The 24,422-nt window shown below is 53.1% G+C and overlaps 1 protein-coding gene across 14 annotated transcripts in view; it reads right to left on the reverse strand.

Moving 5' to 3' along the window:
• TJAP1 (tight junction associated protein 1) overlaps positions 1-24,101 on the reverse strand; it is a 29,899-nt gene extending 5,798 nt beyond the window's left edge. For 2 of the 14 annotated variants that reach the window (XM_070074074.2, XM_008262951.5), the window contains exons 1-5: positions 23,997-24,101; positions 23,390-23,536; positions 21,898-21,998; positions 3,896-3,993; positions 918-1,046 (exon numbers count right to left, since the gene is read on the reverse strand). In XM_070074074.2, the coding sequence (XP_069930175.1) occupies positions 918-1,016 (99 nt within the window). In that variant the 5' untranslated portion in view covers positions 1,017-1,046; positions 3,896-3,993; positions 21,898-21,998; positions 23,390-23,536; positions 23,997-24,101. Of the gene's footprint in view, positions 1-917; positions 1,047-3,338; positions 3,413-3,895; positions 3,994-7,683; positions 8,264-21,897; positions 21,999-22,983; positions 23,065-23,389; positions 23,537-23,996 lie in introns of those variants that run through there. The other 12 variants (XM_070074075.2, XM_008262952.5, XM_008262955.5 and 9 more) reach the window with 10 other exon arrangements.
• Positions 24,102-24,422: the final 321 nt, after the last annotated feature.

The raw sequence follows: 24,422 nt of genomic DNA on the forward strand, positions 1-24,422 counted from the left end.
TGAGCCACAGCGGAGCAGGCCTGCCACAACAAGAGATGTGTTAAGGAGCCTTACTCCAGATGGGGCACTCAGGGGCCCAGACCACAGACTCTGGAGCCACCGACAACTGGGTAAGACCCAGTTCCAGCAAGTACTGTCACATGTCCTTAACCACCCAGAGCCTTGGTTCCCTCACAAACACGGGGAATGCCCACAACGCAGCTTCCACCACAAGCTGGCGTTTTCACTTCACGGTCCCTGAGCTGAAATGGGCGAGTCATGGCCCTGCTGCCCGAGGCTGACCGTAGGGGCCGCAGTGGGCCTGATGCTCAGCACCTGCTAACTGTCTCCTAAGTTCCTGACATGCGCTCCATGCACAGCAGCAGGGTGGGGCACCCAGGGCAACACCCCTGCCCCGTTAGGAAGCTTCCTGAATGAGGAGAGCCAGTGTGCGGTGTGCCTGGCAGCTGACTGCAGGCCGCCCAAGAGCAGGGCTGGGCCCCACCCCAGGTGCTGGTGGGCGTACACGTGTAACCCATGTTAGCCAGACATAGCACAGCTGGAGGAAGGGCAGACCTCCTGGGGACAGAAAGAGCAGCTGGCCTGCTGGGAAGTGGGCAGAGCGCTGCCACCTGACAGCCTCCAGAGGGGACACAGGTCGAATAATTTTCTTTCGCTACGGAGGGCAGCAGGTCAAGACTCCTCAGGTGGGAGGGCTGCTGAGCCACAAAGACCCTGGGGCTCCTGCACGGACACTCACTCACAGATGGGCCCCAGGAGCCTCCTTTGCCCCCACCAGCCCTGCTGCAGCTGGGAGAGCCCAGGCCTGTCATCAACAACGCCACCTCTCACTCTAACTCAGGAACCAGCTCAGGTGAGGAAAGCCAGCCAGATGCGCAGCCTCTGCCAGCCAGGACAGGGAGACCAGCCCTGCTGACCTCCTGCTCAAGGCGGGCTCCAGGAACGTCCAGCCGCAGCTCCCGATGCTCCGGTGGTGCCTTCCGGTAAGGTTTCTTAGCAGGGGCCGCACTGGTCATTCTGGGAGGTCAGGGCTCCTCCACCACCTGCTAGAGGGAAGCGAGAAGGGAGGAAACTCAGAGGTGTGGTCAAAAGGCCTTTGGATGCACGGGGAGAAGAGAAACACATACAAGCAGACAGACAACAAGACAGAGAGTATGTTCTAAGTGCTACAGCAAAGGATAGACGCCAAGAGCTCTACACAGCCCAGAGGAAAGAAACTAATTCTCACGTGGGCTGGGGTGGGTGGGGGATAACGTGGAAGATGTCAAGAGAAGAACAGCTCTGGTGTTGTCTTCTGCAGTTTCTTGAGGGAACCTCGCTTTGCCCATCATTCAGCTTATTTGGTCTCCAGGTGGGTTTACTTGTCTTGTTCCATTCCCAGCCCAGCCTCGGTGCTGACAGCGCTAAGAGGCGCGTGCCAGCACCAGGAGATCCTCACCGGAACTGAGCCAAGGCAGCTGCCATGCTTTTGCACCTCCAAAGCTATATTTGACGGCTATGGAGAATTCTCAGTAGCTGCAGACAAATGAAGGTAAGCCAAAGGTGCCAACTGAATAATTTGGGATGTCCCTGAGAACTGAACTTGAACAAATTGAAAAATAATCCTATAGTGCACCCTAGACTACCTTCTGTTGTTTGGAGGGCTTATCAAGAATATTCTATAGATATTATATATAATGTCACCCAAGAATTTTTGGGGACATCCATGGACTCAAGGAACTCCAGACCTCAACAGGAGATCCCATTTCGGGAAGGGTGTGTTTTGTTCTGGGCAGGTAGGAGGGGAGGCATGACAATGAAATTTTTAAAATATTTGTTGTATTACTTTTATCTTTCTCATTTTTTTATTTATTTTTTTTTTTTAATTTAAGAGATAGAGTTATAGACAGTGAGAGAGAGAGACAGAAAGGTCTTCCTTCTGTTGGTTCACTCCCCAAATGGCCACAACCTCTGGAGCTACACCAATCCGAAGCCAGGAGCCAAGAGCCTCCTCCAGGCCCAGGGGCCCAAGGACCTGGGTCATCCTCTACTGCTTTCTCAGGCCATAGCAGAGAGCTGGGTGGGAAGAGGAGCAGCCAGGACTAGAAGCGGCACCCATATGGGATGCCAGCGCCGCAGGCAGAGGATTAACCTACTGCACCACAGCGCGGGCCCCTTTTCTCCTCATTTATATAGCTTGAAGCAGCTTTGGTGTGCCTTTCCATAGTTGTCCAAATTTGCAAGTGTTCCCCTTCAGTGATCTTTTTCCACTTGGTTGGATACACGTGCAGATAGTGACTGGGAGTGCACTGCCTCTGTCTGACATCTGTGTCTTCATCTCCCCTCCACGTGGGTGCCAGCAGTGGAGAGTGAGTCACCCTTCCTGTGTGCCCCATTGCTCTGTATCCTTATGACTGATGGCAGGGTCAAGGTTACAAAGGTGGTGTTTGTTCTTGATCCAGTGGAGACGCCTTGGAGCACCTGAAGATCAGGAACACGCTTCTCTCCATTCCGGAGGGGTCAGTTTGGGGGATCACTGAGCAGGAAAGGGCTGATGCTATGTGGTTACCCACGGTGTCAGGGAAACATCGTTTTCTCTTACTGGAGTTAATTATTCTACAGAAGTCATTGACTCAGAGGACATATTTAGCCTTGTGCCTTTTCCTTCCTTTACCCATGCTCTCTGAATTAGCTGACATTATTCACACAGAATCCACAGCATTCATGCTGTCCTTTAGGCAATGTCTACACCTGGCAGACATTTACTGATCAGAGATTGAATAACTTAGGGAATTCTGTACAAAATTATACACCGTTTAACTCAAGAAATTATGATCAAGGCTTATGATTATCTTAAGACTGTAGGGGCCGGCACCATAGAATAGCGGTAAAGCTGCCACCTGAGGTGCCAGCATCCCATATGGGTGCCAGTTCCAGTCCCAGCTGCTCCATTTCCCATCCAGCTCTCTGCTATGACCTGGGAAAGCAGTAGAAGATGGCCCAAGTCCTTGGGCCCCTGCACCCATGTGGGAGACCTGGAAGAAGCTCCTGGCTCCTGGCTTTGGATCAGCCCAGCTCTGGCCATTGTGGCCATCTGGGAAGTAAACCAGCAGATGGAAGACTCATTCTCTCACTCATTCTCCCCCCACCTACCGCCTTTGCCTCTCTGTAACTCTGCCTTTCAAATAAATAAATATTTTTTTAAAAAAAGACTGTAGCAATACATAAACTTATACAATGAAATTTTGACAGGTGATGACCTCAAATGAAAGTGTATCTACAACACTGAAAAACAAATAAACAAACAAAAAGGCCTTTGAACTAAAAAAAAGGAAAAAGGATGATAAAAGGGGACATACGTAGAAGCCACCGCAGACAAGCCTGGGCAATTGCTAGGCCATTAGAGGGCCTTCACATTCATGTGTCAGTGGTCCTGGCCAAGAGAAGAGCATGGGTTCAGCGAGGGAACTGAAGGGTGGGAGACACAGGGCCCCAGGCAGCAGGGACTGTGCTCCAGCAGCAGGGCAGGGAGGCTACAGAGCACCCTCACTCTCCTCTGCAGGCTTAAAAGGCCTCCCTATGCATTATTTTCCTCAGCTTTAAACTGGGGATAACAATGGCACCAGTTTCATAGAGTTCGTGTAAGCACTATGCAAAACACTAGGTGCTCCTTACTCAGAAAATGTTCAATAAACCTCAGCTTAAGAAAATCATAACCAAAACATAAGGGTTTACGAATGTTCACCCAAGCCAAGATCCTCAGTGGGGCGCCACACTCAAGAGAGCTCTCCAGCCACAGCCACTGCAGGGCAAGCCCCCGTGACCTCCACCAAGAGAGGATACTTGCCTGCCCCTCCCCGGCCAATCTCCCCAGGAGAGAGCCAAGTGCAGGGCACAGGCCGTGTCAGAGACATACCGTCTGTGTGTCGGCAGCTTGCTCTGTTCCGCTGTCCGGCAGTCAGCCCTCGGCTCTCCGCATCCCACGGCCCCTCCACTTCCTCTAGCCAATAGATCCTGAAACCAGAGAAGGGGAGAAAGTGGAAACCAGGTGTCAGCCACCTGTCTGTCGGTGCCACAGGCCTGCTGGCCTGTCTGGGACCTGGAAGGCCCCCAGGGAGAGCCAGGAAGGCAGGCCATGGAAGAAGGAGCCTGGGGGGAAAGCGGCGGAGGTGAGGGATGCCGCGAAGCACTGTGCTCCTGCCTTTCTCCTCGACAGCACTGTCCTGGCCCAGATGACACTGTGACTGCACACACGTTCACGGTCTCAGCCTACCACTGCCCCATTCTGGAACAGATCCGCTTCTGCCTGTCCCTAGCCCTACCGCGATCTGTCCTGTTCATCTCCTACGCTTCTTGGGTCTGGAAGCCACTAAGACATTTGGGAAGCATAGAAAGCAAAGAACGCCAAGAAAAACCCTAGTAAAAACACAAGAAGATGGGCAGAGAAGATGCCAGAAAGAGAGCTCCTGGTAATGTTCTATAAGGAGCCGAGAGCCTGCTTCTGTGTGCAATGGTGGCCAGCAGGCTCTGTGATGTGGAGGCACGGGTCCAGGAGAGGAGACCTGGAAAGAGCCATTTAGAGCAGTGGTCCCCAGCCAAGGCAACGCTGCCCACTCCCCTTCCCCCAGAGACAGCTGGAAAACATTCTTAGTTGTCAAAACATGAGAGCTGGGGAGGTAGGCACTACTGGCATCCAGTGGGGTGAGGCCAGGGATGGTGTCAGTCATCTTGCAACACACACAGCCCCCACAACAAAGAAGTATCACATCTGGCTGAAAAGCCCATGAGAGCATTTCAGGCATGGAAAGCCAAGACACTGTGGCAAAAAATGATCTACATGAAGGATCTCTGTGAGTGAGACCCCAGTGGAAAGAAGGGGCCATCAAAGAAGGAAGCACTTTTCTCTGAAGGGAGGAAAGAACTTCCACTTTGCTTACGGCCTTGTCTAAATGATGATGGAGTTTGTGGATTCAAAAGGCTTCCATAGCCTTGGCAGCTCATGACAAGAGCCTCAGGTGATTGCTGACGTCATAAATAAGAGTATCAAGTGTTAACAACTGGAGTCACTGTAGAACCTCTGTCCTTAAGGAGTTTTACTGTGAGAATTAACTGCAAAACTTGTCTTAAAACAGTACCTTATATTTTGTGTGTCTGTGTGGATGCAAACTGTTGAAATCTTTACTAAGTACAGAGTTGGTCTTCTGTATACAAAGATAAGTAAAAATGAATCTTAATGAAGAATGGGATGGGAAAGGGAATATGAGGTGGGATGGGAGTGGGGGTGGGGGTGGGAATGGGGGGAAGAACCGTTACATTCCTAAAGCTGTACCTATGAAATCTGTATTCATTACATTTAAAAAAATTTTTTAAAGAAGTATCACGGCAAATTGTCAGCAGTGCCAAAGTTGAGAAATCTTGGACTAGAAAACCCAGGATCAGCACTGCCTCTGGCCAAGTATGGCGCCCCAGGGACTGCATGACCTGTGAGGTCCCCTGCGGGATCCTGGGATTCGAGATTGGCCCCACCCCTGCTGGGCCCCAACTTGTAATAAGCTGGGCTGCGGCATGGGGGCAGCAGCCGCCATGGGGAAGAGTGGAGGCATTAACCTCAGGCGGCCGTCTGGGCCTAACAACAATCCCTACCCACCCCATCAACCTACACAGAGCTGGGGGCTGAGGGAAGCCCTGCGGGCTAAAGCGTGTGTTCTACTGTCGGGACATGCCCTGGCCATGACTCCTGTCACATTCCAATAGGGCCGGCGGCACAGAGAGCTGGGGGTTGGGGAGTCGGGGCACAGAGCAAGAGTGGTCCCCATCCTCTGTCTGGGCAGCCAGTCCCTGGTGTGGGTTGTAGGGGAGGGCCAGGGTGTGGCAGCATAGGCACGCGCCGCCAGCCCCCGCCCCTTGCACGGGAGGCAGAACGTGTCCCCACAGGGCAAGAGCAGCAAGAGCAGCATGCTGGGTCGGGCTGACTCCCTGCGCAGGAATCCAGGCAGGCCTGAAAGGACAGCACATTCCTGGGGTGTGGGGGAGCAAACAAGTCACTGCCAAGGTTCCCTGGGGCTGCCCCTCCACGGGGCCCCAGGGTGAGGGCTCCTATGGCCTAAGGAGAGGCCCACAACTGCCAAACCAGACTGGGCTCCTGGCTTTTGATACTCAGGGATGTGTAGGGTGGGGGCTACATATGAGTGCCAGGGCAGGGCAGAGGTCTAAGATTAAGAGATAGGGGCAGCCCAGGGCTTCATACAGAATCACAGAGAAGCTCTAGAGTTGGCCTCCACCTCCTTCGCTTCTCTGTGGAGAAACTAGGTCCCTCTCACTCCTCCATTTGCTCCCCAGTGAGCTGGGGAACCTCCCAGCCCACCCCTGAAGACCCCTCCTCCATTCTGAGCCTCTCCTTCCCTGCTCTTACTCCTGCCGTGGTCCACACTGTCCTCTAGGTACTAGGACACGTGAGGGAGCAGTGGGCGGGCAGGGAGGCCTGTGGCATGCTCAGGTATCTGGTAATTCTACCTGTAAGGAGTGCTGCCGCTGCCTTCTCGCCCGCAGCCCTAGATCTAGTTGCCACACATCCCACAGCTCATCCCGCTGTGCCCTGACCTTAGGACCCCATGCCCCAGCCCTGGGGCATGTGCTCATTCCCAGAGCTTCACTGGCAAGAGAAAAGCCAGCTTGCTGAGCAGGACAGTGGCGGTGCTGCTGGCAGTGAGATGGGGACTCTGGGCATGAGGCTGGTATGACAGCAGCCAGTGCCTGCCTGCTCTCTTCAAACGTGTCAGTCACAGGGAGGAGAAGCCACTCCGACCAGGGAAGCAGAAGGCCAAGCCCACGGAGGGGACAATCCAGCACGGAGCCTGCGGCATCCCCAGCACAAGTCCACAAGGAGATCTGTGTGCTGTGCCCACAAGCACTCAGGCCTCAGCTCCAACTCCTGAAATCTTCCAAGTGCCCCAGATCCAGCCTGCGAGGGGCCCACAACTGCAGTCCCGAACAGAAACTCAGTGGGCTGAAGGCTCACTGCCCTTGACTAGCAGTGCTAACAGGAAGGGAAGAACAGACCCAGGGAGCAGAGGAGAGCAATGCGGTGGGAGGGGTCCAGGGGACAACAAAGCAAGAAGCTGGACCCTGGGGCCCCGAGCTGGAAGATCAATGGAGTGGGCTGGAGGTGAAGATATCAGGGATGTCCCTTCAGGAAGAATCGGCTACCAGGTTAGCCTCCCCTGGCCTCATCTCCTTCACCAGGCTGCCTTGGAGTGTTGCAGCCCCTGGGGGACTCCCAGTCTCCTGATAGGACAGGGAGTTCCCCAAGGAGAGCAGCTGGACAACTCAGAATGGGCCACGGGCCATGATACGCGAGCAACAGCCCAGGGAAGCCTCTCGGGCCTCGGCCCCTGGATGCTGAGCCAGCTCCAGGTGCCTCCTGTAGGAAGGTTCCACCCCTCAACTCAACTATCTGAGCCTCAAGGAGTTAGGCAGATGGCTGAGGACACAGGGCTACCAGATCGTGTGCCAGGTTCTACTACAGGAGGAGCTGGCCCAGGGAGAAGGTGGTGAAAACCACTGCTGAGCCAGCCTGGCCTGGGCCTCCTCGGGCTGGGCCTGCGGGCACTTCGAGGAGAGCACCCAGGCAGAAGCAAGCCCTCCCTCCCCACCCTTCCCCACCTCTTTCCTCTGCCACCCAGCATTCACTCTTCTCTTACTCACGATCAGTTCAGAGGAGAGGTGTGTGCTGAGGCAAAGGGGGCGACAGCTTCCTGTCATGTTGCAATCTGCCAGTCGGCACAGGCCGCCTGTTGCCACCTGCCCTGTATTAAATACCTTCTCCCTGATTACAGCCCATGGGGCACGATTAGCTGCCTTCAGAGAACAAAGTCTACTTTCATTAGAAATGGGACTCGGCACGCACAGGAACCTGCGATGTGAACCCGCACCGTGAACCCATTGCACAGCTGGGCAAGGTGGAGAGAGAGACAGACAGAGATGAGAGGTGCAATCTGCACCAGAAGCTGCCTGAGCAGCTGTAATCAAAGGACAAACAATTTGCCAAGCACAGCTCCTTCACCAGGTGGGACTCATCCCTGCACCCTTTAGCCGGCAGGTGCTCGTGCCCCAGGGCGCCCACCTCAGAGACCACTGAGCTGGAGGTGGAGTGACTCCCTTAAGCTACCCTTCCTCCTCCTCCTAGCAAACACCCACAGGAGGCAACCCCAGAAAGGTTCAAGCACATAGCAAGGATGACCTCCCACTTCCTTCCACTGTCCTTTCTGGGGTCTGCCCAAGGCCCAGGCAAAGTCAAAGGTGGAGGAGAGTAAGGGAGGTGCAGGCAGCCAGTCTTCTCCTTAGCGAGAGCTGAGATCACCCTTTAGCACTGGCCAGGAGAGAGAGACAGGACTGACTCCACAACGCACATGGCTCTTTGGCTTCTCCAACTACAGCCCTCCACACGGGACAGCTCCGGCTACCACTTCGCACCCTACCGCCTCATCCCACAGCCCACTGGCCCTGGGCCAGCTGCCCTGCCCTCTTCCCCACATCACGAACACCCATTTGAAGAAATTATCCCCCAACAGGTTATCTGGGCTCAGACAGTTTCTGAAACCTCTGATCAGCCTTTCTGCTCACAGCTGTCCATGAATGAATTACACCAGTGAGGAGCCTTGGAGTGTTGGGGGGATGGGGAAGGGAGTCAATGAACCCAATCTTCAGTAGCAGGGAGGGCCCACGTGTCACCACAAAGATCATTCAAGCATTTCTCATAATTCACCCAAGGAAAGTCAAAGGGAACTTAGTAATCACTGGCACCTTTTAACCTAAAGAAAATCCCGGCCCTACTGCAAAATACACAGCTGCAGTGTATGCTGCTATCATCACTCCCTTGGAACCCAGCAGGACATGAATAAGTAACAAAAATAGAGACCCTCCCTAATCAACTGCTAGAATATGAATGAATGATCAAACAGGCAGCAAGGCCTTCCCTGGAGGTGCTCTGAGTTAGACACCTTGGATATAGGCTCTGAACTCTGCAGGCCTACGGGAGCTGCATCCTGCTGGCGGTGGGTTACTCTCCTGTCACACAAGTCTGGCACTTCTCAAGCTTCAAGTCCAAGCTCTGCCCCCAACTGAAATCCAAGAAATATACCACCACCCTGCAAGAGCAGTCCTGTTACCAGGTGACCCAGCAGGAGCCCTGGGGACTGCCCCTCTCCACCTCAACTGCCCATGGAGAGTAGAGGAGTCCCCTGGCAGTGAGCTGGACCCTACTAGAGCTGGGTTCAGCCTCCCCTTCTCCATCTCCCAGTGCCCCTCCTGTTCACCTCTAGCCCTCAGTTTCCGGCATGCAGCTGTTCCTGAGACCCATGAGCAAAGCCCTCAGCAATCCTGGGCACGTGGCAGGCAGGCAGCCAACAGCTCATGGGGTGGGGCCTGGGCAGAGGTTCTGCTCTGGGCTGATGACTAGGCTGGAAGAAGCCAGTCTGTGCCCAGACCAGCCCTGTTGCCCCTTCAATAGCAATGCCTACCACCCCTCTGTGCGAGTACAACCTCACCCTCTTGGGACAAGTTGCCTGCAGCCCTAACCTGGCCACTTGCCTACTCTACCCTGAACAACTACCAGGGTTTTGAAAAACAAAATAGGTGATAATTATTCTGCCCTGGAGTAATTCTGAGAATTCCAGCAAGTCCTGGTGCCCTGTGGGAGCTCATTTGGTTCCCCACCTGAGCAAATATCTCGAGTCTATTCACCTTGCCTCTCATCCAAGTGAACATTTGGCAAGAGCAAACGGGCTGAAGACTACTGATGATGATCCAAGCGAACCAATCCTCTACCAAATAAAGGGAAGACCAAAAAAATCCCCCAAGTTTATAGCCAGCACTTGACATTTGACCCTAAGCTTCCTCTTAAGGATGAACAAAGTACAGGAGGGGCCACACACCTCAACTCTAGGCCCCTTTTGCCCTCTCAACCACAACCAAGCCAAAAACCCCTCCAGCTTCCCAACTCCCTGAACAGGGTCCTTAAAGGTCCCTGTAGCAGGGCCGGCGCCACAGCTCAATAGGCTAATCCTCTGCCTGCGGCGGCGCTGACACACCGGGTTCTAGTCCCGGTCGGGGCGCCAGATTCTGTCCCAGTTGCCCCCCTTCCAGGAGTACAGAGGAGGATGGCCCAAGTGCTTGGGCCCTGCACCCCATGGGAGACCAGAAGAAGCACCTGGCTCCTGCCTTTGGATCAGCACGGTGCGGCGGCCATTGGAGAGTGAACCAATGGCAAAGGAAGACCTTTCTCTTTGTCTCTCTCTCTCTCACTGTCCACTCTGCCTGTCAAAAAAAAAAAAAAAAAAAAGGTCCCCATAGCACCCACACCTTCTCATGTTTACACACACCCACAGTGCTCCTGGGCAGGGCTCCCTCCCAGCCAAAAAAGAACTAAATCTATTGCAAGGGCCTTCAGGTCTCCAGTACGCCCTATCCAGCCAACCCAGTACTGTGCCGAACCCAGAGGCTGGGGACCTGAGAGTCTATCTAAAGACTGACCTGTGCACAGCACCATGGAAACCAGGGAAACTGGCCTTCCTATTGTCCCCAAGCCCCTCCCACCCCAGCCCCTGATTCTTCCCAGGCCTCATGGGTACAGGGAGCGGGGAAGGAGAGTCTCCGTGCCAGGTATCACTCACCAGTCTCCCAATCTGAGGCCAACCAGGTCGTGCTCCCTTGGTCGAGGCACCCTTCTTCCCAGCTCTTATCGGCTAAAGTCCAACTGAAGCTCCAGACGTGGAAGGGAGTGGGGGGCCAAACTCCACCCCTTCCACCTCCCAGAGCAACGGTCACCCATAGGAGCTATGTCTCAAATGGGTGCTAGGTTCAGGGCTCCAGCTTTCCATTTAAGTAGCTGCATTTTTCACTCAGGCCAAAGTGTTCTTCAATCTCCCCAACCCCAAAGAGAACCCTGCAGTTGATCCTAACTTCTTATCCTGCACTGAGAATAATGACTAATCATCCAATCTTCTAGCCACCTGGTCTAGACAGGCAGTGCCTTCCAACTCTAGTTCTGTCCGCCTCTGAGGCAACAGGTGCAGCAACATGGCAACCAAGCATGTTCTCAGATGCTGTGATGAGCAGAACAGAAGCTGTAACCACCCCTGTCTTAAGGGAGAAGTGGGGGGCACGTGCTCATAGGGTGGTGTGGGGTCCAGCTGCCTAGGAAATCTCTCTCTTGGCCATGGGAGCAGAGGAGACGGCACGGTGTAAGCTAGGGGAGGAACGCAGGATAAAGACACCGCTGGCAGTAGCCCAAGGCAGGTTAGCTGGCCAGGTCAGACTCACAGGGTTAGTGTCCCCTCCCCAGACAGCCAGCTCTCCTGGTTAGTGTGGGCAGTGACAGACGCATGGCAGACGCACTCCAGGTACTCCACATAAACAGACAGCTGGGTCTGTGAGCAGCCCCACTCCGGAGCTGCAGAGAGAAAGAAGAACACCAACCTGCAGGATTCCTGGGGGCGTACTGTGCTCTCCTTACAAGGGAAGCACCTCCAGACTGACCCCTAGACCCTCATCACCTCTTCCCACCCGGAAATCAAACCAGGTGGAAGTGGAGCACACTCCTGCCAACAGTGAGTCCAACTCACTGACCCCAGAACAAGGGGTCAACAAAGCTCTCTGGCTGGTGAACAGAAAGGCCAGCTGCTGTGGAAGGGGGCATAGCTCCCGTCTCGCCTATTCCCCAAACACTGCTGCCAGGCTGCACCAGGGCTCTGAAAGCTGAGTTGTGAGAACAAAGCCAGCCCCCAGCTGCAGCTGCCCCCATCCTGTGCCCGTGCCAGCAGAGTCCATCCCAGCAACCCCACAGCTCCACAGATGGAAGGGGCTGGGAGACAACCAGCCTGGGATCAGGGCCTTTGACAAGAGCTGCATCAGAAAGTCCAGTACAATGGGCCAGTGTGTGACCTGGTCCAGTCAGGGTGAGAGGTGGCACACTGCCACCTTACAGTTTCTGAAAGGGCCAGGGGCATGACAGTTTCCACGGAGCCAGCCCCAGGAGAACATGCCAAGGGAGGACAAAGGCTATAGCCAGGCTCCCCAAACCCCTGCAGAGACTACTGCCCACGAAGGCTAGTTTTCCCATCAGTACAAGCAGAAGCAACTCTTTCCAGAAGCCTCCAGAACCACCCTGGGAGGAGGGACACATCCTGGCTTACAGATGGCAAATGTGTTCACAGCAGTGGAGTCCTGGTGACCCCACAAGCTGTGTGCCCTGCGGCAGCAGGACAGGCAACCTAGAACACACACATCTGCAAACACTGCTGATGGCAAGATGTTGGCAGGAAGAAGATAGGACAGGGGTCTCCCTCCTGTTCTGGGAAGCTCTGCAGGCTCTGTGATGACTTGGAGCAGAAAAGGGAGAATTTTCACCACACTGCCCATGTGGGTCTAGCCCTCCTCCCACGTCTCAGGTCAAGATTAATACAGAGAGGAGATGCCTCCAATAGCTTTCCAACTGCCTACATGTCCGTCTGACTCCCCATATTGCTCTGACCCAGAGCAAAACCAAGGCTAACATCTGACCATGGAGAAGACACAACTGTCCAGGAGAGAAAGATGACAACTTTCTGTAGACCCCGTCTCTTCCCTACACTGATCTGATGCCTGGCCCCTACAGGTGACCTTCAGAATCCCCACTCACAGGGAAACTCCAAAGACACCAGCTGGAGCTGGTTTGCTTTCAAAAGGTAGAACAGCAAGTGACCTGGATAATTCAAGGTTTCAGAAATCAGGGACTCTTGGTGCACTAAAATAGGAGTTAGGAAATGAGGTCATTTTTCTCTTTTCTCAGCCAACAGTAAAAGGAGGGGGAAGCACACACGAGATGAGAAAGCTGATGCCCTGACACCCACCCTGATTCCCATGCCTGCCAGTTTCATCTCAGAATCAAAAGCAGCGCCTCAGGACGGCCAGGGTGCCTGCTGGAGAGACCTTAGGAAAAGCTTCTGCAGCAGCCCTCCCAGGCAGCCAGGCCCGGGACAGCCCACCAAGCTGGGCACCGCCCCAGGGTTCCCACAAGCACCGCTCAATTCCCGGTTACCTGCTCAGTGCACAGAGCAAGCCGAACACTGTGCATTCGTATCAAGGAAGGGGCTTTTTAAAAGTGATACATTTTGGGGGCCAGTGTTGTAGCACAGTGGGTAAAGCCCCACCCGCAATGTCAGCATCCCATGTGAGCACTGGTTCCAGTCTCAGCTGCTCCACTTCCAATCCAGCTCCCTGCTAATGGCCTGGGAAAGCACTGAAAGATGGCAGAAATACCTGGGCACCTGCACCCACCTGGGAGACCCAGATGAAGCTCCTGACTTCAGCCTGGCCAACCCCCAGCTGCTGCAGCCTTTAGGGAGTAAACCAACAGAGAGAAGCACGCGCGCGCTCTCTCTCTCTCTCTGTAACCTTGCTTTTCAAATAAATAAATCTTTAGAAAAAAAGTGATACATGCTGAGGAATGTCTATAGGTACACAAAAATGACGAGCTACTGATAAATGGTGAAGTACTCAGAGCGTGTGGGTCTAGGCAGACATCCTGGGAGACAGCCCCTCCCTCAGGGGCTGGTGCAAAGCTCCCTGCCCTTTACAGACTCTGTCACCTCACACACTTACAAGGTGGTGACTAACAGAGGGGCAGTCTGGCGCAGTGCCACCTGGGACACCTTCCTCCCACCACAGAGTGCCTGGTGTCAGCCTCAATGCCTTTGTTGCTGATGCACCTTCCTACTAATGTGCACTCTGGGAGGCAGCAGGTGACAGCTCAAGTAGTTGGGTCTCCACCACCCACTTGGGAGACCTGGTTAGAGTTCCTAGCAGACACTGGAGAAGTAAACCAGCAGATGGAATATGTTTCCCTCCATGCCATTCAAATAAAAATAATTTTTTAATGTATTTTTTGAAAGTCAGAGTTACAGAGAGGGTAAGGGACAGAGATGGAGAAATCTTCCATCAGCTGGTTTATTCTCCAGATGACTGCAATGGTTGGTACTAGGCCAGGCTGAAGCCAGGAGCTTCATCCGGGTCTTGGCAGAGGTCCAAACACTTGAGCCATCTTCTGCTGTTTTTCCCAGGCTATTAGTTGGGAGCTGGATCTGGAGTGGAGCAGTCAGGAAGCAAACCAGCACCCATGTGGGATGGCAGTGTTGCAGGCAAAGGCTTTCCCTGCTATGCCACAATGCCAGCCCCAGTAAATAAATTTTTAAAAAGGCAATAACTGGGGCTGGGACTGGGGCTGTGGCATAGTAGGTTAAGCCTCTGCCTGTGGCACTGGTTCAAGTCCTGGCTGCTCCACTTCTGATTCAGCTCTCTACCATGGCCTGGGAAAGCAGTACAAAATGGCCCTAAGTCCTTGGGCCCCTGCACTGGTGTGGGAAACCCGGAGGAAGCTCCTGGCTCCTGGCTTCGGATTGGGACAGCTCCAGCCATTGTAGCCATTTGAGGAATTAACCAGTGAATAGAAGACCTCTCTCTGTCTCTCCTTCTCTCTCTGGAACTCTACCTCTCAATACATTAAAAAAATAAATAAATAAAAAGGACAGTAACTAACAAAGAAGCCCCACCCTTCAATTCATGGCCAGACCAGGCCAAAAAGCACTGCGTGCTCCCACATCAAGGGGCAAGGGTGGATCCCAGGGAAAAAAACACCTTCACTCCCCTTTCAGCTATTGGTTTCATCCTTTTCATTCATTTGGGCATTAACAGGCTGTAGCAAACCCTGGCTGTGAGCACAGAGCACACCTAGATGGGACTAGTGATCCAACCAGAAAAGCAGGCAGGTCCAAGCCAGCACCAAGAGCTTAAAGATCAGCAACAAGGACGCCCAGTAGCCAAAGACTTATTAACAGATGCCAATTATGCAAGTACAGATCCTAACCACTGTGTACCTCATCTCTTCTTTTAACTCTTTCCTGCTGGTCTAGGGATGTGTTATTACAATATTTAAAAGGCTAAAAAGGGAGAGCACTGAAGCCAAGCACCTGGAAGATCACTTAGCCACATGCAACCCTGGAAAAGAATTAGTAATGCTCTTGTCAACGCTGTCACCTATTGTTCATGCAGAACCTTCCTTCCTACGGACGCAGAGGTTTTGCCAGATACAGCCCATCTGCTTTCATCTCGGAAGGACTGGGCTGGGTCACGTAGTACCCAGGATTGCTCAGCACTTCCCATGGAGGGCCTAACCGCTCAGCCTGCAGTAAAGACCTCCCCTGCCAGAAGCTTCAGGGACAGGAGATCTTACACAGCCACTTACACTACAGTGTGCTGAGTGCTCTGAGGGCACAGAAAGGCAAGACTGGAGAAGGCCAGCACACTGCGATCCATCTGTTAGGACGCGCCAAGATGGGCAACAGCACCGACAATCTTATGCTGCATGGGTTGCTCACTGATGATGCTTACAGTCTTTTTTTTTTTTTTTTTTAGTATTTTTTAAAGATTTATTTATTTATTTATTTGAAAGGCAGAGTTACACAGAGAGAGAAGAGGCAGAGAAAGAGGCAGAGCAGAGAGAGAGGTCTTCCATCCGATGGTTCACTCCCTAACTGGCCACATAGCCAGAGCTGCGCCGATCTGAGGCCAGGAGCCAGGACCTTCTTCCAGGTCTCCCATGTGGGTGCAGGGGCCCAAGGACTTGGCCCATCTTCAACTGCTTTCCCAGGCCACAGCAGAAAGCTGGATCAGAAGAGCAGCAGCCGGGACTAGAACTGGCGCCCATATGGGATGCCGACGCTTCCGGTCAGGGTGTTAACCCACTGCGCCATAGCGCTGGGTTAATGCTTGCAGTCTTATCTTTGTATAGCTTCAACATAGAAAAGGAGACTCTCAATTTTACCCCCACCTCAAAAATGCTCCTGGCTGCAGGTGTTTAGTCTAGAAGTTAAGATGCCTGTGTCCCACATCCAAGTACCTCATTTCCATTCAGTGCTCCAGACCCTGACACCAGCCTCCCACCAATGCAAACCTTGGGAGGCAGTGGTGATGAATTCTGCTACCCACATGGGAGACAGACTCTTGGCTCCAGGCCTGGTCCAGCCCCAGGCATTGCAGGCATTTGGGGAGTGAACCAGTGAACAGGCCAATCTCTGTCTGTTGGTCTCTCTCTCAAATAAACAAAAATTTTTAAAATGCACTTGGCTCTGGGCAGAAATCAAAAGGCTTACTCTAGCTTGAATAAAACAGAGCCTTTTTTTATCCAGAGAATTTTCCAACGTGAGGTTCATTCATTCAACAAATGTCTCCTGAGGGTCTTTCATATGGCAGGGTCATTATCCCTCTTACTCAATACTCCTGCAGGAGCGATGTCCCATCATTTCATACAGGACAAGACTAAGGATCCCACTGGTTAAGAAACTTGCCCACTGTCGCACAGCTGGTAAATGGCAAGAGTCCCACATTTACACTAGGTCTGCCTGGCTCCACAATTAGACTCTCACACTGCTAACCCCCCCACCTCCATGACTGGGGAGGGTCCTTCCTCTACACAAGGTCAGTTCCGTGACAGAGACAAATAAACAGAACTCATCGTCCAACATGCCAACTGCCAGAATAGAGGTTCAAAGAACTAAGGGGAAGGAAGGCAGAGAAGGAAAGGAAAGCAGAGATGCCTTCTCGCTGCAGGGGACAGAGGAGCTGGGTCTCACAGATGAGCAACTTCAGAGACAGAGTGGGCATTATGGCGTAGGTGAAATGCACAAAGAATAAAGTAAACGAATGTCCACACCAGGCTGGGGAGCAGAGGGAAATTCAGGGGCCACGAAGCACAGGACAGACAAGCACTGGCAGCAACTCAAGCTAAAGGTTGGGTCTGGACCAGAGGAGCAAGCACCCTTTTGTCTGCCAAGCTAGAATGTGTGGACATTAACTTAAATAAGAACCCATGGCATATTGTAAGGGAAGAGTTTATAAAAGCAAGATCAGGGTGTTGTCTTATTAATATAGTATTTGTCTTCCCTAGGCTGGCCAAGGAGAAAAGGAAGGAAGATACAACGCATATGAGTCACAGGAGAAAGAGCTACTGGAAGTGGAGATGGCTCCTTCACATGGCGAATGGGAGGAGAAAGGCCACCATCAGGCAAAAGAGCCCATGGTCTACAAGAGGGCAAAGCCCAGAATAGCAGAGAAGAGTTGTTGTCTCAGAAAAAGGCTCCTGGCATAAAAACTATGCAGCTCCCAAACCCCTAGCAGCCACCCCAACTTGGCATTTAGAAGAGCTGGGGGCGGGGCGGGGGCGGGGCCAGTGTCGGGGCGGGGTGCGGGGCCGGGCGGGCGGTTGGCTCAGGCGAGGCCCTGCGTGCTTCTTGTCGGCGTTGGCCACAAAAATAATTTTGACAGCAACATGGACAATAGACTGGAGTGGGTAGAGACTAGGTACCACATTTTATTCATTCTACATGCACCGCTGCATTATAAAGCCCTTATTATGCACCTACCACCATCCTTAATGCTGGAAATACGAAAGTGTGTAAGATACAGTCTCTGGGGGCCAGCACTGCAGCATTGTGAGTAAAGTCGCCACCTGTGGTGTCAGCATCCCATTTGGGTGCCAGTTTGAGTCCTGGCTGCTCTACTTCTGATCCAGCTCCCTGCTAATACACCTGGGAAAGCAGCAGAGGAAGATGGCCCAAGTGCTTGGACCCCTGAACCCACTTGGGAGACTGGAAAAAAGTTCCTGGCTCCTGGCTTCAGCCTGGCCCAGCCCCGGCCATTGTGGCTGTTTGGGGAATGAAGCAGGAGATGGAGGATCTCGAGCTCTCTCTCGCTCTCTCTCGCTCTCTCTCTCCTTCTCCCTCTCCCTCTCCCTTTCTTGGTAGCTCCGCTTTTCAAATAAATAAATAAATCTAAAGAAAAAGAAACAAGATATAGTCCCCATATTCAGGGCATCTGGAGTCCTGTGAAAGTTAAATAGGGAATTACAGAGGCTGGGGCTGTGGCGTAGTGGGTAAAGCCTCCACCTGCAGTGCCGGAATCCCATATGGGCACCAGTTCAAATCCCAGCTGCTCCACTTCCAATTGAGCTCTCTGCTAATGCACCTGGGAAAGCAGATGACCCAAGTGTTTGGGCCCCTGCACCCATGTGGGAGACCTGGGAGAAGCTCCTGGCTTCAGATCAGCCCAGCTCCAGCCACTGCAGCCATTTGGGGAGTGAACTAGTGGATGGAAAATCTGCCTTTCAAATAAATTTTAAAAACCTTAAAAAAAAAAAAAAAATGAAGTGGAGCAGCCAGGTCTTCCACTGACACTCGTATGGGATTGTGAGCAGCGGCTTAATCTGCTGTGTCAGACTGCCCACCTGAGGAAGCAAAGATTCCCAGGGCAAAGGAGCAGCAAGTGCAAAGGTGCTAACACGAGAGCTTACTCTGGTGTTCAAATAAAGGGAAGGAGGCCAGCGCAGAGGAGCTGGAGCACGAAGTGAGGGGAAGGTAGGACACGAGGTCAGAGGCCTAGAGACTGATCACGTTCATAGAATTAAAGAAATCCTGGGGCCAGTGTTGTAGCGTACCAGGTAAAGCTGTCACCTGCAATGCCGGTATCCTGCATGGGTGCTGATCTGAGTCCCGGCTGCTCCACTTCCAATCCAGCTCCTGTTAGTGGCCTAAGAAAAGCAGTGGAAGATGGCCCAAGTGTTTGGGCCCCTGTCACCTACGTGGGAGACCTGAGTGAAGCTCTTGGCTTTGGCCCAGCCATGCCCTGGCCACTGTGGCCATCTGGGGAGTAAACCAGAGGATGGAAGATCTCTCTCTCTCCATAACTCTTTCAAGATGAATAAATGTTTTAAGATTTATTTATTTACTTGAAAGGCAGAGTTACCGAAAGGCAGAAAGAGAGAGAGGATTCTTCCATCACTGGTTCACTCCTCAATGGCTGCAACAACCAGAGCTGGGTCAACCTGAAGCCAGGAGCCAGAAGCTTCTTCCAGGTCTCCCATGTGAGTGCAGGGGTCCAAGCATTTGGGCCATCTTCTACTGCTTTCCCAGGCCATAGCAGAGAGCTGGATCGGGTTCAGTTTAACCAGACATCCTTGGCACTCATAATATGATGGCGAGAAGGGAATGGATTCAAAGATAATACCTAAAAGGGGGCCTTCAGAGAAGACACTGACATATACAACAATAAAAACAAAATGGTAAAGGGCAAGGAGAATTGGCTCAAACTCCATCAGCCTTCCACTGGCGATTCAATCCTCTGCTCAAGGGTGACCTGAGGGGCTGGCGCTGTGGCGTAGTAGGCTAAGCCTCTGCCTACGGAGCCAGCATCCTGTATGGGCACCAGCTTGAGTCCCAGCTGCTCCACTTCCGATCCAGCTCCACTGCCTGGAAAAGCAGTGGAAGATGGCCCAAGTGTTTGGGCCTCTGCACCTGCACCAAAGACCTGGAAGAAGCCCCCGGCTCCTGACTTCGGATCAGCCCATATCTGGCTGTTGCAGCCATTTGGAGAGTGAACCAGTGGACAGAGACCTCTCTCTCTGTCTCTCCCTGTCTGTCTGTAACTCTGCCTCTCAAATAAATTAATAAAAAAAAAAAAAAAAAGTGTGACTCAAATCCAGAAAGTCTGAGCATCTATACTGAAACACAAAGGTGTGCTCTACAGAGACAACACGCTTCAGCACGCTGACTGCAGCACAAATCAAGATCAAGTACAAGACATGGTCCTGAGTTAGCAGAGGAAGACAGGCACAAGACAGATACTGTTCACCTCTCAAAATCACAGCAGCCAGCACACATAGCGAAGTTCAGCACAGGGCTGGGCCAGAGCTCCATGCAAAGTCCAAAGCCCCTGCCCCCAGGTCCCCTGAAATCTGGTTAGACACCGGGCGCGTGCCTCCTCTGAAGGCAGAATGGAGAGTCACTTACTGAGTAAAAAGATGGGCCCTGCGGGCGTGTTAAATAGACAGGACGTGACTCAGAAGCAGGAGAAGAGTGAGTCTTAAATACAGGGCAAAGGAAAACCAGTCAATCAAACCCTGGGCACACCTCTGCCCCAGGCTGCACAGGGCCTCCCTCACACAGCACAGGCGGCAACAGCAGCACACCGCTTTTCCATTTCCCTACGCTGAGAGCAGGGAGCTGTTTAATTTGCCATATTTTTTTTTCTGTTTGCTACTTGCTATTTTTAAAAGATAACATCAACTGGCCGGCGCCGTGGCTCACTAGGCTAATCCTCCGCCTTGCGGCGCCGGCACACCGGGTTCTAGTCCCAGTCGGGGCGCCGGATTCTGTCCCGGTTGCCCCTCTTCCAGGCCAGCTCTCTGCTGTGGCCAGGGAGTACAGTGGAGGATGGCCCAAGTGCTTGGGCCCTGCACCCCATGGGAGACCAGGAGAAGCACCTGGCTCCCGGCTTCGGATCAGCGCGGTGCGCCGGCCGCAGCACGCTGGCCGCGGCGGCCATTAGAGAGTGAACCAACAGCAAAGGAAGACCCTTTCTCTCTGTCTCTCTCTCTCTCACTGTCCACTCTGTCAAAAAAAAAAAATTTTAATTAATTAATTGATAACATCAACTGTCTATGAATCTTAATACTACAGTTATTTCAACCGCTCATTGTCAGTAGTCAAAGTCAGAAATGAGCTATACTTTGATACCTATGTTCACACACACACAAACACACGTGCACACGCACAGCTTAAAGATACTTAAAGAGCATCCCAGGGCCGGCACTGTGACACAGTGGGTTAAAGCCCCAGCCTGCAGCACCAGCATCCCATGTGGGTGCTGGTTCCAGTCCTGGCTGCTCCGCTTCTGATCCAGCTCTCTGCTGTGGTCTGGGAAGGGAGCAGAGGATGGCCCAAGTGCTTGCAGCCCCTGCACCCGTGTGAGAGACCAGGAAGAAAGCTCCTGGCTCAGCCTGGCCCAACCCTGATCACTGCGGCCATTTGGGGAGTGAACCAGCGGATGGAAGACCTCTGTCTCTGTTTCTACCTCTCTTGGTAACAAACATAAAAAGGAAAAAAAAAACAAAACAAAACAAAAAAAAAAAACAGTGCATCCCAAGCCAAGCCCCAAGGTTTTCTAAAGGTGAATCATGAAGACAGAACTTTGGGTAACATGGCACAGTGGACTCCCTCACAATTCTTGTGCCAGTTTTTATTATTATTTGAGGGGCAGAGACATAGAAAGAGACGGACAGAGCTCTCATGTACTGGTTCACTCCCCCAAATGCCCACAACAGCCAGGACTGGGCCAGGACCACATTCAGGAGCCAGGGGTGGCGGGAACCCAGTCACTCGAGCCATCACTGCTGCCTCCCAGAATGTGCATCGGTGGGAGGCTGCAGTGAGCAGCTGGGAATTAAACCCAGGCACTGTGATGTGGGACACGGTCTAAACCACCACGCTAAATGCCAGCTACCACCAGCTACTATTTCCAAGAGGAAGGGGGCTATGATGAAGAGCCCAGCCCTTAAAAAACTGCTTGAATAACCAAAAACTGTTGACTACAGAACGCGTTTACATATAACCGTCCTCACAAACAAACATGAACCAGGATATAGTTAAATAAATAAGAGATATAAATTGCTGCTAGGTATATGTAAAAGTTAACTTCATACCAATCCCCACCTCCCATCCCCGGAAGCCAGACCAAGTAGGCTGAAACTCCAGTTCTGCCACTTCCTAAGGAGGGGGGTGACCTTGAGCAGATTACTCAGCCTTTCTGTGCCTCCGTTTTCCCATCTGAAAACTAGGGCAGCACTATCTATCTACTCCACCTGGTTGTGAGGAAAGTTCATTAACAAGCGAAGCACCAACAATAGTGCCAGATAAACAGAATGTGCTCAGTAAGCCTCCTCCTCCTCACCACTCAACTGCACAGAACAGAATTCTACAGCCTCACGCTCCAAGCAGAAGGTCACTGTCATTTCAACGTGACTTTACAGAGCTTAATGAGGATATTCACACTAACCTGTAAAATCTCTACAAACCAGAAGTTGTGCGTCATTTCTCTAGCATCAGGCCAGCAGCCCAAATCAGTGCAGATCCTCCACAAAGAGACAGTGGGTCCAACTGTGAAGCAGAAATTAGTGCCTGATGACCAATAGGTCAGGCATGTAGCTGAGTACATTAGTGTATTAACTAATCTAATCCTCACAATGACCCTACGTAGCTCTCACCACCCCCGCTGGTCAATGAGAGAGCCGAGGCACCCAGAGCAATGCACTTAACAAAGGTCACAGGACTACGAACGGCAGCATCTGAACAGGGCAGCTTGGCTCGGAGTCCAGGCTCCAACTCCTGGCGATGTGCACCCACCACACGGCCCTAGCTGATTCCCATTTCCAAGGAGGCATTCACAAATAGTTCTCAGAAGATTCTCAGCCTTCTAGAACCGCAGTCACAACTATCACCAGTTCTATACTTATTGGAAGTCACTGAAGCTGGCCTCGTCATAGTGACTCTGGGTTCTTCTATCTACAATAAACCTGGTGCAAGGGGGTGTGGCGGGGAGGCAAGGAGCAGGAGACAGAGGGTTCTACATCAAACCAGACCTCCCAGTCCAACCTTCAGGCAGCTGCGGGCTCTGCAACACACTTCAGTCAAAAGCCTGTGCCCACCTCTGCCCTGGGCACAACTAACCACTGAGCACCGTGTTCACCGCACTCCCGGCTCCAGGTCTCTCCCCTTCTCTCCAGCACCAAGTCCACTTCTCCCACACCATGCTTAGGCCCACGAAACTGACTTTTTTTAAAATGTGGTTTGATAAAGAGAATACAGAGGAAGAAAAGAAAGCTACTAGGAAGGACAAGTCCCACAGTCCTCCCTTCCATCACCTCACAAACCCGGGGCTCAGACAGGGGGCAGGTGGTGACCACCCCAGGGCTTTACCCTGTCAGCGTGGCCTCCTACCGTCAGCTGCCGGGTTTCTTCCCCCTATTTCCAACCTGCCTCTCCCTCACCTGACAGCCCTTCTGCCAATCCCCATCCCCACAGGAACTCGAACAACCAACGCGCTCAGGGGATAGGCTGCAGAATGAATTCAGGAGTTGGTCACCGTAGATACCTAAATGGTCCGTGAACACCCCCGGAAATGTTCTCCCCCGACTCCCCGCCATCTGCTTCACCCTAAACTCCGCTTCCAGGCCGGATGTCAAACGCAAAGGTGATGGGGAACATGTAAGAAACTGCTTGTGACGGCGATGTGTTCAAATACTTTCAGCCTGATCTCTAGGCCCCTGCCTAGGTGTGCTTGTCCAGGGACGGCACACAGGCTCAATCCTAGGCCACCTCGCGAAAGGCCTTGCCATCTAAGCAAAACGTCCACTTAGCATCGCCACGCGAGGACCTCCACGGACGTGCACCCTTCTCGCGTTAAACGATTCTGAGCATAACTCCGAGCCCATGGCTCCTGCTCCCCGGGAGGATGCCAGCCAGAAACTTGTCACTGGAGGCCACCTTACCCGCTCTGGGGTTGGGCTGGGGCAAGTCGCTACCTCTTCTTCTTTCCAAGCAGGCACTGTGATTTCTTCCAGTCCCTGGGGCCCCTGAGTCTTCAGTGAAATGGGGGCAGATGCTGCTATGGGCGCTGTGGCAAGGCTGAGCTCAGCCTGGAAGAGGGGCATTGGACTGGCTTTAGTTCCCGCGTTGGCAGACTTGCCCAGCGGCTCCACACCGCCACTCCCTTCCGCGCTATCCCCCTCTTATGAGAAAGCTCCCTTTTCCCTCCCACCAGCCTGGCTCCTACGGTCCGGCCTCGGTCCCACGCTCCAGGCTTCCTTTACTCTCGGTCACGAAATTTTCCTCCAGCTCGTGACTCTCCTCCAGAGCCGGCAACTCCTGTGTCTAGCGCTCTCCCGCCCCAACCCCCTTCCCTAGGACACCACTGGCTCCTAGGCCCCCTCCGCCCCTAGCTCCCGGTATCTCTCCGCCTCCGGTCTTCCTCCTCTCCGTTTTCTCCTCTCAGCCCAGCAGCTAGTCCCTCCTCCGCCTCTACTCCTCGCTAGGATCCCCGCGGCGCCCCCTCTAACTCCAGCCGCCCGACCCGACTACTCCAATCCCACAACAAACTTTCCGCCGCTGCCCGCTGCCTTCAGGCCGCCATCTTGCCGCGGGGCAGGCCGGGTAGTGGCCAGGGCCGCGGGAATCCCCACGCACTAGACGCCGCGCGTCATCGGGGGCGGGGCCGCGGGGCGGGGCTTCGGCCCGGGCGGTGGCGAAAGATGGGGATCTCCTAAGAGTAGGAATTGGAGGCCTAACCGTAGGAAAGGGAAGATGTGAGGAGCAGGGGCTATAGCGGGAAAGAGGAAACACTCTGACATTAAAAAAAAAAATTGCCAGGGGAACACAGCTCAAAAAATAAAAAAGATAGTGGTGAGTCGTACTGGCTGTCCATCACCCCAGGAATAAAATCAGCTTTCCTGTGATTCTTTAGACATCCTCTTTGCCTGCTGCTCCTGCAGGGCGCTAACTGTCTGGTGCATCTTCCTAGTCCCA

The sequence above is a fragment of the Oryctolagus cuniculus genome, chromosome 5, assembly GCF_051225735.1.
Source record: "Oryctolagus cuniculus isolate XC-2025 breed Fujian yellow rabbit chromosome 5, ASM5122573v1, whole genome shotgun sequence".
Classification (NCBI taxonomy): domain Eukaryota; kingdom Metazoa; phylum Chordata; class Mammalia; order Lagomorpha; family Leporidae; genus Oryctolagus; species Oryctolagus cuniculus.